The 18,703-nt window shown below is 41.0% G+C and overlaps 2 protein-coding genes across 2 annotated transcripts in view; both read right to left on the reverse strand.

The window, feature by feature from the left end:
- Positions 1 to 3,151: 3,151 nt before the first annotated feature.
- Positions 3,152 to 6,470, reverse strand: LOC111769950 (uncharacterized). The gene is made up of 2 exons (XM_023626048.2): positions 4,363 to 6,470; positions 3,152 to 3,484 (listed from the first exon to the last, which is right to left on the reverse strand). Exons 1-2 carry the CDS (start codon positions 4,884 to 4,886, stop codon positions 3,481 to 3,483), a joined length of 528 nt encoding a protein of 175 aa, XP_023481816.2. The 5' UTR covers positions 4,887 to 6,470; the 3' UTR covers positions 3,152 to 3,480.
- A 3,359-nt stretch (positions 6,471 to 9,829) lies between these two features.
- The window catches only part of SEC23B (SEC23 homolog B, COPII coat complex component), a 43,253-nt gene continuing 34,379 nt past the window's right edge, over positions 9,830 to 18,703 (reverse strand). The window contains exons 18-20 of the mRNA XM_003363945.5: positions 18,283 to 18,438; positions 17,828 to 17,893; positions 9,830 to 10,309 (exon numbers count right to left, since the gene is read on the reverse strand). Coding sequence (XP_003363993.1) covers positions 10,220 to 10,309; positions 17,828 to 17,893; positions 18,283 to 18,438 — 312 coding nt within the window. The 3' untranslated portion in view covers positions 9,830 to 10,219. The remainder of the gene's footprint in view (positions 10,310 to 17,827; positions 17,894 to 18,282; positions 18,439 to 18,703) is intronic.

Here is an 18,703-nt window from a genome sequence, read left to right on the forward strand (position 1 = left end):
ATATTTTATTGTCTGTCTCCCCAGCTAGAAGATAAAACTCCACAAGGCACTGTTTATATAGCACCCAGCACACAGAGCAGTAGCTGCCAGGGGAGGGGCTCAGGACATGTCTGTTGACCGTACAAATGACTGAGTCTCAAAAAAGGTAGAACAAAGAGATGAAGAGTAGTTAAGAAAAATCAGAAAATAATGAAAAACAGTCTGGAATGTCTATTGGGAATTCCAGACAAAGAGAACAACAAAAAAAGACAGGAAAGAAACTACTGAAAAACAAGAAACTTTCCCCAGAACTGGAGTCTGCAGAAATTCAGTTTATTTACTAAGTGATCAGCCAAATGAATAAAAAGGAGCCAGACTAGATGCAACACTGTGAAATTTCAAAACTCTAGCGATGAGGAGAGGGTCCCAAGACGCCAGAGAGAAAAAAATAGGCCACAATCAAAGGACTGGAATTTCTCACCTACAAGATTTGGATTGCTAAAAGAACCTGGGTCGACGCTTTCAAAATTCTGAGTGAAAAATTATATCAAACCTGGAATTCTCTACCCAGGCCAAGCAGTAATCAAGTGTGAGAATAAGGATATTTTCAAACATGAAAAACCTCTAAAAAATTATATAATTTTTCTCAAAATTACGGAGGTATGGGACCAAGAAAACAGGGGATCTAACATAGGACGGTAAAGGAAATGACAAAGAAAAAAGCATGTGACGCAGAACTAGGGAGCGGTCAGTCCAGACTGTAGCAGGAAGACAGCCCCAGGGTTATACAGAAGAACCGTTCAAGTACCGGAACGGCTGGTGAAAATTAGATCGAGAGGCTGGTGGGTGGGAAAGAACTGGAGAAAAGCAGAAAGGAAACTAAGCAAACGAGAAAAAGGATGCAGTTAACTCCAGAAAGAAGTTAGATAAGAAACTTTATAGCTTATTACTTGGCTTAGCAACAAACTATATTTGCATAGTTACAACAAGGTAAATGTTCATGATTAAACCAAAAAATGCAATGAGTTTTATAGGGAAGACAGCTGGAAAGGAAGTGTCGGGGAAGGTCAAATTCTCATTAATAAATCCCATATATGACTGATAAATCAAAGATATTAACTATGGAGGTAAACACCAGGAAACATAGCTAACAGTCCAAAGCAGTTACTTTAAAGGAGTACAATGGGGGCTGGAGGGGCAAAGCAGGAGACTCTGCTTTTGTTGCAAGCTTTTGAGCACTATTTGATTTTTTAAAATTTTAGGCATTTGTTGCTTGGATAAAAATTTTAAAATTTCAGATAAGTCAAGCTGGCTTAAAGTGTGGAAACCAACTGGAGGGACTGAAGGTAGAGACAAGGAGGCAGTAAGGAGTTGCAGCTCATACGCAGAGGGTGGAGCATTAAACTAAGCTAGGGGCAAAGGGAATGGGGAGGAGGGGACGGGGTGAAGCATTTATAAGGCAGAAACGACAGGACATGGTGATTTGAAGAGTGAAAGGGAAAAAGAAAAAGCAGAAGTTTACAATGATAGGTTTATGATTTGAAAACTGAGTGAGCATTCTCTCAGAAAGAGAAGGAAGAGCAGCTTGTGGGTGAAGGCAGCGGTTTCAGCTGTGGATGAGTTTCGGGGAGCTAAAGGACATCCAAGTGGCAATGCTAGATGGACATGGATCTTGAGTTCAGGAGAGTTCTGGGCTGAAATGAGAGAGGGGTATGAGTTTAGATCGATCAAATGATCCCACACAAGTCCCAAGGAAAGCTAACCCAAATGTCTCCTTGGGCACCACTAGTTTATGGATCCTGGGGAAACTGATTGCCAGGTGAGAACAGAAGTACAATGTTTATCCTAGGTGTCATCTATCAGTAGCTCTCACTTGCCAAATGCCACAGGTCCTTCAGTCCTTCCCCTTTCTTATGTTTCTCTGGAAGTCCCTCAAGTTGGGAAACATCTTCCATGAGGTTCATGCTCCTGTTCCCATCTCTTCCACGCTTCTGACTGACTGGCTTCTCATCTTCCCTGTCCTCGTTGCATGCTGCTTCTGGTATCTGGTGGCAGCCAGTCACAGTGGTCCACTGGGGCACCCACCCAATTGGGACTGATCCATTCTTGACCTCTGATGTCCCTTGGGAAGGAGTTTCTGCTGCTGGCATCTGAAGCTATTACTTGCTATCCTGGAATCTTTGTCACTTAGGTTGACTGCACCAAGCACTGCTCACACCAACGAGAAATCAAGGCAAAGGTTTGAGGGTAACAGTACTGTAGCAGGTACGCAGAAATGCCAGATTCCTCTCCTAGCAGGCATCTCCATTCCTCAGGGTCCCAAATAGCATGAACAAGAAATGCTACCCAAAGAGGAAACGCACACCACTTTTTTCATAACTGACGCAGTGCTCAGTAAGCCACAGAGCAGGGATGTGACAGAAAGTGAATGGAGTCTCTTACAAGGGTGGTAGTGTAACGTCAGGTAGGGAAGAGGCTGATGAGACTTTCACACTAGCTGGGAAGTGATGTCTTCTACGGCTAGCTGTTACTACAGAAGGAACCGGGGAAAAATAAAGCTGGCATGCAGTAAGAAAGGCTACTAGGCAGACAAGAGCCCAGGCAGGTTCGGTGAGTGGCTGCTGCATTTTGGTTCCTGGTGCTAGGCCCTCCTGAGACCTCAACACACTCAGCCTTAATTCTGAGCTGCCCCACGCATTTCTGATAAACACTCCCTTCCAATGTACGCTTCCTTATGTGGGTTTGTTACTTGCAACCAAGAGACCAGTGAAGACACCAGTGTAGCACTTGAGGGCAGGAAGCATGTTGTCCTGACTTTGGATGCCCTGTGTCTAGAATACTGGTGGCCACACTTGGGGTTTAGTCCACGTCTGCTGAAGGAATGGGGGCTACCTGTGCTGGTCCTGAAGAACAAGCCCAGTGTATTTAATTCAGGAGTTATAATCTAATTCACAACACACTTACCAATACCAATATAAATCCCAAACTGAACATGGAGGTCTGAATCTAACCTCAAAGGGACCACTAAAGCCGTGTTTCACAGCAGCACGAAAGAAATATAAAGTTACAAGATCTAGTTTCAGAAAACCGAGGTTATGGAAGCTCAACGTGCAATTTCACTTCAACCTGTCACTCATGTAAGTACAGAGGGACGTGTCTTGAATACGCAAGGTTACTTTTCCTCAAGGAAATATTTATTGCCTATTATTAGTGATTACACTTTACAGCAAAATTAAATTAAACGTATACACTTTTCACAAACAGAAAATGGAAATCAAGGCCTCTATCAGATTCATATGCTGAACCACAGTCCTGGTTTATCAGAATTCAGCAGGCAATCATGATTCTGGTCCAGAGCCACCAGTCCACGATTTCAAATAGTTGAGGATCCTGTCAGTAATTGGAACAAAATCTTCTCTGTATGTGACAATCGTTTCCACGTAAAACCCTTTCGGAGGCTCAAGCATTTCATTTGTTGAGACATCCTTCTGCTCTACTTCATCACCTTTAAAAAAATGCAACACTTGAATTACTGACTTTTAACTTAGACAGCAGTCATCAAAATTATTAGCAAAGTCTTGGAAACAAAATAAACTCAGGTAACACTTAGCTTCACCCACATCACACCATCTTTTGTAAAAAAGAAAAAAAAAAAGACCACTATAGACACTGAAGTGTTTTTAAATGCTCAACACCGGACACGTGTACTTTCCAGCCACCCATCTTCATCACCAAATGTAATCTTCAGCAGAGTTTTTACATAAAAGCTTTAATGAGAGATACTAACATATCATACAACTAACTAATTTAAAATGTACCAGCGGTTTTTAGTATTTTCAATCTGTGCAACCAGCACCACAATCAATTTTAGACTATTTTCATCCACAAAAACCAACCCCATTCCCGTTAGCAGCCACTCCCCACCAACCCCGCCCCTTCAGCCCCAGGCAACCACCCCGTAAGCATCTGCAGATTTCCAGCACATTTCTGAAGACTGAGGGATTTCCTTTCCGCCCAGTAACTGGGAAGATTTTAATATTCCTGGGCTGGTGGAAGTGCTGGAATTGTTTGCTCGCCCAATGAGACGAGGACTAATGTCACAGGAGATCCCCTCTTCAAATCCCCGTCCGGGGCCTTTGACATTTCACCCGGAACCCTACACCGATTCTTCAAATTCTGAGCACAGGGACGACCTCATTCAACAGACGATTTAAAAGGCAGTTCCTGGCAGATTCCACTAGAACGAACGGCTCTAGGCAGCCGTTCCAACTATTTCTGCAGAATAAACCTGGGGCTTGCGCGCAACGCCCCGCTCCGACGACCCCTTGGGGACGCCCGCGGAGGGCCGCGCGACCAGGGCAGGGTCCTGCCGGAGAGCCCTACCTGGCGGCTTGCTCTTTTTCTGGCCGAAGAAAAACAAGGAGCCCAACACGGTCCAGGCGCCCAATGCATAGACTACGGACATGCGCCGGTACCAAGAGGCGGCCTGCTCCGGACGCATGGCGCCGCCCGGGAAAGGCCTCGATTCTCAGAGCCCCAGGGCGGAGGCGGGCCTTCCGGTCGGCGCGTCGCAGCCGCCGCCGCCGCCGCCAATGGGGAATCGGCCCCCACGCAGCCTGCGCTGGCCCCGATGCATCCTGGGGCGTGTAGTCCTGAAAGTCGCGCCGCGGATGGAAGTCTGAAGTGTGGACTTGGGGGTTGGGCGGCTTCCGTGCTGCGGTGCGGACGGATGACCTTGCATACCACGTGATGGGGACCAAATGACAGTTTCTCTGAGCACACTTCTCACTTGCAAAATTGTAACGCCTGCCTTCCACAGGCTTCAGGTGGTATTTGTGAAGGTTAATTCCATTCCTCCTCCAGCTCTTAGGTTTGCGAGGATACCACCAGCTCCACGCGCAACTCATCTTTTCCGTTTTCCTTTCTGGAACCCTGTGTAGGTGACCCTGGGTCCCTCTACGTCAAAACTAATCCTTCCACTGTGCTCCCATTCTTTACTGCCTCCCCAGGGGCCTTTCCCGTCAATTAAACTCCAATTCTCACTCCCCCACCTCCCACACATTTTCATTCCACTGATTTTTACTCTTCATCATACAAACGTGCCCATGTCTCAAAAGCAAAAAATCTCCTTCTGCTCTGTCTACCTTCTGCTTTTCTCTTATCCATACATTTCTTCAAAGCATAAACGACCCCCACCCCAACAGACCAAACAACTGAGAGCAAAAGTGATGTGTGTGGCACCGAGTGGACACTCAGTAAATTGCCATATCCAGTAACTACTTGTCAGCCATAATCAAACTTGATTCTAAAGCATTTGACACACTGACCTCACCTACTCCTTTTTTGACCTCAAAAACATTTTCTCCTCTATCTCTGTATCTTTCAGGGCTCTTTCTACTTTGCCCACTCTCTAGAAATTGGTGTTTTGCCATACACAAAAGTTAACTCTGAATGGGTCACAGGCTTAAGTGTAAAAGCTAAAACTACAAACCTAGAAGAAAGCATAGGAGAAAAACCTTTGTCACCTTGGGATAAACAAATACTTCTTAGAATACAAAAAGCATGAACTGTAAAACAAACTTTGGTAAATTGGGCTTTTTTCAAAATTAAAACTGTTGCTCTTTGAAAGTCACAGTTAAGAAAATGAAATAAGCCACAGAATAAAATATTCAAAATACATATATTTGACAACTAACTTGTATGCAGAACATATAAGGACACCTTACAATTCATTTATATAAAGACAACCCAACGTAAAAACAGGAAACAAATTTGAACAAATACTTAACAAAGGAAGATATACAAGTGGCCAATAAGCACAAGGACATCACTAGTCGTCACAGAAACGTAAACCAAAACCACAAGACACCATTATACACCTATCAGAATGACTAAAAATTAGATCAGGAATACCAAGAGTTGTAAGGATTTGGAGCAATCAGAACTCTTACTGGTGGGAACATATGTCACAACCTCTTTGCAATACTGGCAATTGCTCAAAAAGTTGAACGTACACCTACCATACAACTCAGTCATTCCATTCCTATATACCCAAAAGAAATGAAAACATTATGTCCACACAAAGACATGGACATTGGATGTTCACAGAGCTTTATCTATAAGAACCTAAAGAAGGAAACAACTCAAACGTCCATCACCTAGTGACTGGGTAAACAAAATGTGTCATACCGCTCAGCAATAAAGAACAAATGCAACAGGGATGAATCTCAAATGGATCATGCCGAGTGAAAGAAGCCAGACATGAAAGAAACCAGACACAAAATTCTAGAAGCAAACTAATCTCTAGTGGGAGAAAGCGACCAGTAGTTGCCTACAGCCAAGACTGAAGAAAGGGAAGGGCTGAAAGGAGCCTCAGGAAACTTTGAGGGGCGATGGAAACTTTCAGTGTTGAGGGTGGTGGTGGTTTCAGGGGTATACACATCTGTCAAAACTCATCAAATTGTACACTTTAAATAGGTGCAGTTTATTGTATGTAAATTATACCTCAATAAAGTTATTAAAAACAAAACACAAAAATCAGTATTGTGTTCCAAGCTTGCTTCTCTTCTTACTCATGTTATTTACTTCCTATGTCAGTGACCCTCCAATCCACTCCAGATTCTCCTGAAAGTGAATCCATATTAAGTACTGCCAACTTGCTGGGCATTTTCAGTTATATCTAAGCTCCTTATAGGAGTTATATATAAGTTCCTTAAACTCAAAATGTCCAGGAGGGAATTTATCAATGCCACTCAGCAACAGGAAAGACACCTTTCCTTCCTTTTTCGTAATTCAGAGAACGACGGAGCCATCACCCAAGATAGAAGCCAGAACTCATCCTCTGGCCCAACATCCCATCTGTCTACCTGTCTAAACACCCGCCTCTGTTCAGGCCTCACTTGGATTCCGCCTTCTGACATCCATCCTGCCACCCTCCTAGAGCGCTTTTAAAATCCGTAACTGAGGACTTCACCTGCTGCTTAAGATAAGTCAGAGGCTCTCCTTGCCCTCAGGGAGTTCGGTCTTCCTTAGCCACATCGGGTTCAGTGTCCCCCTATTGGGATGGCTGCTCTCCACACATTACCTCCCGCCTCCATGTCCTCTCTGGAAATAGCTACCAGTACCCAGAGTTGGGACCTACATGACCATGTTTTCTACATTAGGTCACCCACTGGTGGCCCCCCAGCACCTTAACTCATCGTCATTGGAGAGAACACCAGAGCGAGCTGGGTCTATCGCATTTTCTTCTGTTGATTTGAGACAGGAAGGCCCAAGGAGGAACAGCTTTGACCTTAATCTGTATACACCATTTATGTACTCTTCTATATGATGTATCTCAATTAAAAATTATATCCAAAAAATAAGAATATTCTATGGAAAAGGTACAGAAAATAAAAGCCCTTGGCATTTGAAGTCTGTTAGACACCTTAACATAGGAAACCCTCCCAGAATGTAGTTGTTAGTGCTGTTGAGTTGATCCCGACTCCAAGCCGCCCTGTGTACAGCAGAGCGGAACCCTGCCTCGCCTTTTTGCACCATCCTCTCCCCTTCTGGCGCTGTGAGACAATGCTCCGCCACTATTCACATTTCATGGCCAATTTTTTTGGAAGTGGGTGGGCAGGTCCTTCTTCCCAGTCTTAGTCTGTAAGCTCCACTGAAACCTGTCCACTGTGAGTGACTCTGCTGGTATTTGGAATACCAGTGGCATAGCTTTCAGCATCACAGCATCATACAGCTGCCACAGAATGACAACCAACAGACCGGGGGTGTAGTTCCCTGACCGGAAACAAACCTGGGCTGTGGTGCTGAATATTAACCACTAGACCACAAGCCAGAATGCAGAACAAAGGCAAAAAGGCAGTAAATACAAATTCAAAAGATAGAGCATCAGAATCAATCCAGATGGTCCAACATCCAATTAATAAGCATTCTCAGCTTTACTTCTGTACATAGCACTCGTTACCTTCTAATAAATTATATAATTTACTTCTAATTTTTTAATGTTGGCCTTCTCTAACTAGAACATAAACTCCATAAAGGCAGGAATTTTTGCTTTATTGGCTACATTTCCAGTACCTAGAAGACTACTCAGTACATAGCAAATACTGAATAATTATTTGTTGAATGAATGAAAGGCTCCAAAGTTCTGAGAAACAATAGTTTGGGGCCTAGAATTTTATACTCAGCAAAGATGTCAAGCATGAAGACAGAAGAGACTCTGTGAATTGTCTCCCACGTACTTTTTCTTTTAAAGGAAAAGTCATTTAAGATAGCAAAATGACTTAAGGGACAAAAGGAAGAGTACAACCAACCCAGGAGTCCAAACAAAAGAAATTCTCGCATGACAGTTGTCATAGCAACTGGCCTACGTTAAAAGGGAACATCAGTGACCTCTAAAGAAAAATGGACTCCATTCAGTAGAGTAAGATCCTGGAATTTCTTAATAGAGAACAAAATCTCTCAAAAAGCAAAAATGAGAAACTCTAGGGAAAACAGCAAATATAAGAAACCGTAATCTGAAAAGGAAGCAAATCAACCTGTGGAATGCTAGAATATAAGAAAAGTGACAGATTTTGTCATTTGGAAATGTCTTCCTTCAAGTGACATGGTGACTGGGACACCAAACCCCTGGAGAAAAATGTATTTTTGACTCGGACATGAACAATATTTACATCACAACTGTGTAAATCATCTTTATTAGTTTTAAACTTTCAGAATCAATTTTGAGACGAAAGACCTAACTATGGTTGTAAGTGGAATGTAAATTTTACCAAACATTTTTTTGTTGTTTTTAAAGATCAGCACTTGAGCTAACATCTGTTGCCAATCTCCTTTATTTTTCTTCTTCTTTTCCCCAAAGCCCCCTAGTACATAGCTGTGTACTCTAGTTGTGAGTGCCTCTGGCTGTGCTATGTGGGACACCACCTCAGCATGGCCTGATGAGTGGTGCCATGTCTACGCCCAAAATCTCAACTGGTTGGGGCCGGCCCCATGGTGCAGCAGTTAAGCGCACACATTCCACTTCGGCGGCCTGGGGTTGGCCGGTTCAGATCCTGGGTGCGGACATGGCACCACTTGGCAGCCCATAGTGTGGTAGGCATCCCACATATAAAGTAGAGGAAGACAGGCACGGATGTTAGGTCAGGGCCAGTCTTCCTCAGCAAAAAGAGGAGGATTGGGAGCAGATGTTAGCTCAGGGCTAATCTTCCTCAAAAAAAAAATAAGATCCGCACTGGTGAAACCCTGGGCTGCCGAAGTGGAGCACGAGAACTTAACCACTCAGCCATGGGGCCGGCTCTTACCAAACCTGATAATATAAAAAAAAATAAAGGTATAGCTTATAAAACTGGATGGTAGAGAGAAAGCTCGTAATATCCTCATTCTTGAAAATAGGAATTGGCTAAAATTGATACATCAACAACAAAACACTGGTAAGGAAAGGTTAAAAGCAGTTACCTCTGAAGAGTAGGTCTAGGTTTGGGGAGTAGAGAGAACTGTTGTTATTTGTTATAAGTCCTTTAGGATTTTTTTTTTTACCATGCATATATTACTTTGATTAAAAAACAGTGCCTCTTAAAGTTATTTTATTTGATGCTCAAGATAAATGTGTTGTCACTCTGTTAGAGCCACTTATGCCCATCAGCCACTCTTTACATCTCCCTGGGCTGGCCTGTTGACATGGAACATGACGTGTGAGTTAGGGACAGAGCTACAGCAGACCACTCTGCCTCAACAAGTTTCAAGTGTGTCACATGGTCTGTTTCCTTGGTCTGTTAACATTTAGACAGTAAATGAAGATTAAGTTCAGGAAATATCCCTTGGGGGAGTCACTTAAAACACACACACAGAGTCCTCAGGAAATCAGATCTGTATTAGCATTATTTTAGCCAGTGCTTTCTTCATCCAGATTTATTTCCTCCATGATAATTATGATTTTCATCTAAGCAAGTTGCCAAAATACATCACCTCTGATTTTATATAGACTCTAAAGTTAGGATACAAAAAGCATATAAATATCTACAAGTACCAAAACGTTTATGACTATAATTTTATGGTGCAAGAAAAGGGACATAGATGAGAAATACAAATAAATTATAATCTAAAGGGTTACATATAACACTTCCTCTGATTATTTATTAAAATCCACCAGAAAAGTGAAAGGAATGTTATTAGGCCTTTATAAACAATTGTGAACACAATGTGAGAGAGTTTTCTTCAATTTCTTGCTCACATCCCTAGCTTAACAGGCACTGGAGACAGCTAGCTTCTTCAAATGATCCATGAACACCTGCAGGCTAACGTCATCAGTCAGGATGGGTGCTCCAGTTTCCTGAAATTTAATGAAAAAGGTTTACTGGCAGGTATCTTAAAAGCTAGTTAGAATTTATGAGGTATTAAGGACCTTCCCATATCAGAGCACTCACAAGTGCTGTCCCCTCTGCCATTAGTACTCCTGCCACCTCCATCCTCTGCCTAATTCTTTCAACTGAAGCATAATCTCACAAAACCCTTCCCTGATCCCCTGAGATAAGGCCATCCCTGCCGCCATAGACAGTTCTGAGCACATACCCTTTTACTTCCCCCCTCTCCACAGTTCTGATGACTCATCCATAGTCTGGCTCCTGGAGGTTGCACACTCTGCCTCTCATCTTCCCCACCGCTCTGCCAGCACCTAGCTCGATGCTCTTAAATGTTCTGCTTACAAGAGAATCTTCATAATGGTGTATAAACAAATGAGTCAATCAGTATCACCACTGAACAGATATTTTTCTCTTTGATTAAAGAGATTATTTGTACTATCAGAAAATGCTTGTGATTTGATTAATGTTAAGGGAAAATAACTGAATAGAAACCCCAAATTTGTAAAAGAAAAACAATAATAATAAATGAATAAATATAGATATCCATGATATATACATTTTATATTATCTAGAAAGAAGCCAGAAGTAGTCAACTCTAGCCAGTGGAATTATAGGCAATTTAAATTTTTGTTCCTAACCTTTTTTTTACATATTCAAATTTTCTAAAATAAAACTGTGCTGTTATAATTGGAAAAATGTAAACATGATTAAAATTTTATAGGAGGACTTTTTCTGGGAAGAAGGAGTAGATGTACTTTTCCTTATTCCTTCCACTAAGTACAACTAAAAATCCTGGACATTTTATACAAAACAGACACAAGAAGACTCTGAAAGGTGGAAAGAAGACAGCAGACAAACTAGGGACCTTGTGACCCAAGGAACAACAAAGTGGTGAGTTCCCTGGGTTTTCCTGACTCATACATCCCAGACTCGGAGCTGAAGAAGCTAGCAAATGGTCACTGAGCACAGACAAAAACAACAAAATGAGCCCACTTTCTCTAGCCAAAGGACTAGGGCAGCCTAGCAAGACGGAAAAATGTTAGAAAATAACCACTGTACTCTAGTCAAAGATGACAGAAAAAACTGTGGCCCCACCCACACCAGCAAAAGCTGAGAGGGCAACTTAGACTTTCACCCTCACAAGACAGTAACAAAGGACTCCATCACCCCCTCCAGGATGGTGTCAGAGAAGGCCAAGTATGGAGCCAGAAATTTTATCCCTAATGGCCAGTAAGAAGTTTCCCTACCCTTAAGGTATCAGTAGGGACATTTGGGGATCCTGGACTTCCACCCCAACCTGGCTGTAATAAGATGTCCCCTCCTACCCACGGGGGTGGTATCAGAGGAGGCCTAGCAGAGTCAGCACTTTCACTATCACCCAACAGTGACAAGGTCATCTTCAAAGCAGAATTAGTGGTGACTAGGTGGGGAGCTCCAAGTCCCATCCCCACCCAGCAGGAACTACTTCCCCACCTCAGATGTCAACAGAGGTCAATGGACAACCTAGACTTGTGTCTCTACCTGGCAGTAATGAAAAACAATGCCCATCCCCCACCTTCTCTGCCAGAGCAGCATGACAAAAAGCCAGTTAAACAGCAGTTTTAAATAGCTCCAGAGTCTCATAACAAACATGAAAATGTCCACATTTCAACCAAAAATCACTTGCATACCAAGAGCCAAGATCTCAAAGTGACTGAAGAAAAGACAGTCAACAGGTATTAACACTAAGTAGACAACAATGTTAGAATTATCGAAGACTTTAAAGAAGCCATGATAAAAATGATTCAATGAACAATTATGAACACACTTGAAACAAATGAAAAAATTAAAAGCCAGAGGAAAGAAGTACAAGGTCTCAGGAAAGAAGCAGAAGACAAACAGAAATGTTAGAACTGAAAAATACACTAACAAATAAAAAGCTCAGTGTATGAGCTCAAAAGCAGAAAGGAAACAGAGAAAAGAATCAGTAAACTGGAAGATAAAATAACAGAAATTACACAACTGAAGATTAGAAATAAATAGATGGAAAAAAAATGAACAGGGCCTCAGGGACCTGTGGAACTACAAAAGATCTAAGATTTGCGTATTTGGGGTCCCAGAAAGAAAGCAAAAAGAAGGTGAGCTGGAAAAGCATTCAAAGAAACAGTGGCTGAAAACTACTCAATTTTGGCAAGCGACATAAATAAACAGAATCAATAAGTTAAGAAAATTACAAACAGGATAAATCCAAAGAAATCCACACCCAAAATACATGGTACTTAAACTTTTGAAAACTAACAAGGAAAAAAAAATCTTGAGAGCCAGCCCTGATGGCCTAGTGGTTAAAGTTTGGCAAGCTCTGCTTCAGTGGCCTTGGTTTGGTTCCTGAGCGTGGAATGACACCACTCGTCTGTCAGCAGCCATGCTGTGGCAGCCGCTCACATAGAAGAACTAGAAGGACTTGCACCTAGAGTATGCAACTAGAATATACAACCATGCACTGGGGCTTTGGGGAGGGAAATAAAAAAGAGAGGAAGATTGGCAAGAGATGTGAGCTCAGGGCTAATTTTTCCCAGAAAAAAAAAAAGAAGAAAAGTTAAAAAAAAATCTTGAAAGCAGCCAGAGAAAAACGACTTCTTATCTTCAGGGGAAAAACAATGAGAATGACAGTGAATTTCTCATCAGAAACCAGAGAGGCCAGAGAAGTGGCAAACCATTTTCCAATTGCCTAAAGAAAAGGATTGCCACCAGAATCTTTTTTTTTTCTTTTTTTGCTTTTTCTCTCCAAATCCCTCTAGTACATAGTTGTGTATTTTTAGTTGTAGGTCCTTCTAATTGTAGCATGTGGGCTGCCGCCTCAACACAGCCTGATAAGTGGTGCCATGTCCGTGCCCAGAATCCAAACTGGTGAAACCCTGGGCCACTGAAGTGGAGCACACCAACTTGGCCATGGGTCGGCCCCCAGCCACCAGAATCTCATATCCAGAGAAAATATCCTTCATGAATGAAAGGGAAACCAAGACTGAAATAAGGAAAACTAAGAATCTTATCACCAGTAGACTTGTCCTAAAAGAATGGCCAATGGAAGATCTCTAAACAGAAAGGAAATGATAAAAGACAGAATCTTAGAGTTTTAAAAAGAAATAAAGAACATAAGTAGAAATATGGATAAATGTAATAGGGTTTTCTGTTTTCTTTTGAGATTTATAAATTACGTTCGATGGGTGAAGAAAAATTCTAACGCTGATGTATGTAGAAGAAATATTTAACACAATTATAAATGGAAGAGGGTAAAGGGACATACGGGGGGGTTAGTTTTCTATACTTCACTTGAACTGGTAAAAAAACATCACATAGACTGTGATGAGCTATGCATATATAACATAATGTAATGTTCTAATACCTAGAGCAACCAACAATAACCACTAAAAAAAGCTACACAGAGATGCACTCACAAACACTATATATAAGTTAAAACAGAACTGTACAAAATGTTCAAGTAACCCAAAAGAAAAAAGAGAAATGAAAAGCAAAGAAAACAAATAAAATAAAATGGCAGGCTTAAGCCCTAACATATCAATAATTACATTAACTATAAATGGTCTAAATACACCAATTAAAAGAGTTTAGCAGAGGAGATTAAAAACCATGACCAACTACGTGTTGTCTGTAAGAAATTCACTTCTAATATAATGAATAAGCAGGCTGAAAGTTAAATGATGGCAAGAGATATGTCATGCAAACATTTACTTCTTTGCATGATCAATAAAAGGAATAAAGGAAAGGAGGAGTGGACTTTATTAAGCCAGATAAAGCAGACATCAGTGCAAACAAAATGACCAGAGACAGAAGGGAACATTATACAATGATAAAAGGGTCAACCCACCAAGAAGACATAGCAATCCTAAATACATAACAATAACAGAGCTGCAAAAACCAGACAGAACTCAAAAAAAGTTGGAAACTTCAACAACATCCTCTCAAAAATTGATAGAACAACTAGATAGAAAATTAGCAAGCATAAAAAGAACTCAACAACACTACCGATTAAGTGTATATAATTTACATATAAGACAACTATCCAACAACAGCAGAATGCCCATTCAAGCGACCATGGAACATATGCCAAGAAAGACCATATCCTGAGCCATAAAACAAACGTTGACAAATTTAAAAGAACTGAAACGACACAAAGTGTATTCTCCAACCACAATGGAATCAAAATGGAAATCACTGTTCAGACAGACAACAAGAAAATCTCCAAATACTTGGAAACTAAGCAGTACTTCTAAATAATCCAAGAGTCAAGAGGAGATCTCAAGGGAAATTAAAAAACATCTATCAAATTGAATGAAAATGAAAATACAACATATTAAAACCTGTGACACAGCAAAAGCAGTGCTGAGAAGGAAATTAACAGCATTAAATGCATACACTGGAGAAAGGAAAGTCTCAAATCAATAATCTAAATTCCAACCTCAAGAACCTAGAAAATGAGTAAAATAAACCTAATGCAAGCAGAAGGAAGAAAACAATAAAGATTAGAGTAGAAATAAATGAAGTAGAAAAATAGAAAACAGAACAAGAGAAGAAGTAAAAGGTATTTAGATTGGAAAGAAAGAAAGAAACTGTCCCGGGCCGGCCCAGTGGTGCAGTGGTTAAATTCATGCATTCCACTTTGGTGGCCCAGGATTTGCTGGATTGGATCCTGGGTGCGGACCTACGCACTGCTTATTAAGCCATGCTGTGGCAGGCGTCCCACATATAAAATAGAGGAAGTAGAGGAAGATAGGCACAGACATTAGCTCAGGGCCAATCTTCCTCAGCTAAAAGAGGAGGTTTGGTGGCAGATGTTAGCTCAGGGCTAATCTTTTCCAAAAAAGAAAAAAAAGAAAAGAAATAAACTGTCCCTTCTTGCAGATGACATGATTGTCTATGGAGAAAATCCCAGAGGATCTACAAAACAACAACTAGAAGTAATAAGTGACTCAGGAAGGTCACAGGATACAAGATAAAGATACAAAAATCCAACGTATTTCTGTATTTTAGCAATGAACAGTTGGACACTGAAATTAAAGATACAATACCACTCACGATCACTCAAAAAAAAAAAGCAAAAATATACAATAGTGATGAAATCAAAACAGATTTAACAAATGGAGAAACATACAGAGTTCACGGATTCAAAGGCTCAACACAGTAAAGATGTCTATTCTCTCCAAACTGATATAAAGGTTTAATGCAATTTTTATCAAAATCCCAGGAAGATTTTTTTAAAGAGATAGACAAGATTATTCTAAAATTCATATAGAAAACCAAAGGAAGTAGAATAGCTAAGACAATTTTGAAAAAGAAGAATAAAGTGGGAGAAATCAGTTTATCTAATTTCAAGATTTACTGTACAGTTATAGTAATCAAGACTGTGTGGTATTGGCAGAGAGACAGAAACACAGATCAACAGAACAGAGCAGGAAACCCAGAAATGGACTCACACAAATATGCCCAACTAATCTCTGACCAAGATGCAAAAGCAATTCAATGGGAGAAAGAGAGGCTTTTCAACAAGTGGTGCTGGAGCAACTGGACATCTACATGCAAAAAATAAACCTAAGCCTCAAACAATGTACAAGAATTACCTCCAAATGTACCATGAACTGAAATGTAAACAAAAAATTAGAAACAAAGAAACAGAGGAGACAATCTTTGGGAGCTAGGGCTAGACAGAGAGTTCCTGGACTTGACAGCTAAAGCACACTTCATGAAAGGAAAAACTTGTACAGCGAACTTCATAAAAATTAAAAACGTCTGGTCTGCAAAAGATCGTGTAAAGAGGATGCACTGACAAACTGCAAGAGAGGAAACATTTACAAACCACATAACAGACAAAAGACTAGCATCCAGAATACATAAGAAACTCTCAAAACTTAACAGTAAAAAAGCAAATAATCCAATCAGAACACAGACAAAGACACAGAGATTTCATCAAAAAAGATATACAGACGGCAAGAAGCACATGAAAGATGTTCAACATCATTAGCCATTAGGAGAAACTAAATTAAAACCACAATATGATACCACTACACACTTATCAGAATAGCTAAAATAAAAATAATGACCCCACCAAATGCTGGCAGGGATGCAGAGAAACTGGATCACTCACACACTGCTAGTGGGGATGTAAAAGAAAATAGTCACTCTAGAAAACAGCATGGCAGTTTCTGAAAAAGCTAACCATATGACCCAGCAAATGTACTCCTGGCACTTATCTCAGAGAAACGAAGACTTATGTTCCCAAGAAACTTGTCCATGAATGTTTACAGCAGCTTTACTCCTAATAGTCAGAAACTGTGAACAACCCAGATGTCCTTCAATACGTAAATAATTAAACTGAAGTACCTCTATACCACAGAATACTACCTGGCAAATAAAAAGGAACAAATTACTGATACATGCAACAACCTGGATGAATCTAGAAATAATGCTGAGGGAAAAAAGCCAATCCCAAAAATTAGGTACTACGTGATTTCATATGTGTAACATTGTTTTGTTTTTTTGGTGAGGAAGTTTGTCCCTGAGCTAACATCTGTGCCAATCTTCCTCTATTTTGTAAATAGGATGCCACTACAGCATGGCCCAATGAGTGATGTGTAGGTCTGTGCCTGGGATCCAAACTCATGAACCCTGGGCCTTTGAAGTGGAACGCCTAAACCTAACCACTACGCCACCAGGCCAGCCCCCATATTACATTTTTGATGACAAAATTATAGAAACAGAGAACAGATTAGCAGCTGCCAGGCACTGAGGAAGGAGTGGAGGCAGGAGTGAAGTGAGTGTGACTACGAAAGGGTGACACTGAGATACTTGCGATGATGGAAATGTCTATCTTGACCGTATCAACATCAATATCCTGGTTGTGATACTGTATTACAGTTTTCTAAGAAGTCATCATTGGGGGAAACTGGGTAAAAGATACAGGGAATCTCTCTGTATTATTTCTTACAATTGCGTGTAAATTTACTATTACCTCAAAAAAAAGCTTGATTTTAAAAAATGTTATAAGAAAACAGCAAAAGAAAAGACTCACTTGAGAGAAACATAAATATTAGGAATAATTATATAAAGAAGGAATCAGAGGTTGAAAAGTGAAGAGGAGGCACGACGAGCGGTGAGGAGGAGCAGATGTTTTTGCCCTGCGCTCTTGGGAGAGGAAGGAGGAGGGGGAGGACGTGGGGTGGTGATGCTGTGACTATGAGGAGAGCCAAATGAGGGCCACAGTACAGTGTTCTGTGCTCTGGCCTGAACCCGTCATCCTACGCTGTGTACTGTGGGAGGGGATCTACACAAGGTGCCATCCCTACCCCAGCTATGTTATTCAAAGTGTTTTTTCCCCCAGAAAAATACCCAAGTTACTCTGTCTCTAGGCCAAAAGGGATCCAATCTGTAGGATTTAAAAACAAGTTTTTAAAAAAGTAGAGCCTGCCTTCCCAAATAACCTGACAGCTTCTTACCTGTCCCCAAGTATACAGGTTATTGTGTGTCTGAGATGGGTTCACTTTGGACAAAAGGAATCGAGCCTAAAAAAAATAGATTTAAAGATTAAAAGTGGCATTAATATTAGTGTAACAGAAAAAAAAGTTTTTAAAACATTTCTTCTGTTAAATTAGAAATTTTTTTTACTGCAGAAGAACCCATTTCTTTAGCTTAAGCCCAATGGCTCTCCATTTATTATTACTTATTATTATTATTATTCTGAAATATGAAAGATGTATTTTATCTTGGCAATTCTCTACTTTTATATCAACATATTTTTATCACTCATTTAAAAAGGAGTCATATTTGGAAGTTTACCTGTATATCATTTCATGTCATCACATAAAATATTAACCAAGCTGTTTGGGTTTATAGCCATAAAAATATATCTGGAAACCAACAGAACACCAGAGCTGGCACTCAGCTCACTCACCTGACTGCCTCCATGCTCCGTGTTAATGTAACGGGGCATTGGGAAGCGTGCCTGCAGAATCTCTTGAGCATCATCCAGTGGGGCCTGCAGAAGGTGCTTGAAGTTTTCGTACTCAGGCATGTCCTGGTACCCAGCTTTACGCCACTGGGCTATGGTCTACACCAAAACAAACAGACCAAAGCCACTATGGAAACACTGAAACAACAGCCTTCTTTGATATTTGTGACCTTCTAACACCACACCCCCAGAACTTGTTTCCAGTGAAGAACTCTCATGTCAGGAATGGCGAGTTTCAGAGGGGAGCAAAGTGGAGCTGACTAGAAGTATGAGTAAGCAAAGAGGTGCAGCCAGGACACCCCCACCTACACAGTTCTCCCAGAAATGTCAGTCATCAGTCACCTCCCCTTCCCTTTCTAACTGT

This window comes from Equus caballus, chromosome 22 (genome assembly GCF_041296265.1).
Source record: "Equus caballus isolate H_3958 breed thoroughbred chromosome 22, TB-T2T, whole genome shotgun sequence".
Lineage (NCBI taxonomy): Eukaryota > Metazoa > Chordata > Mammalia > Perissodactyla > Equidae > Equus > Equus caballus.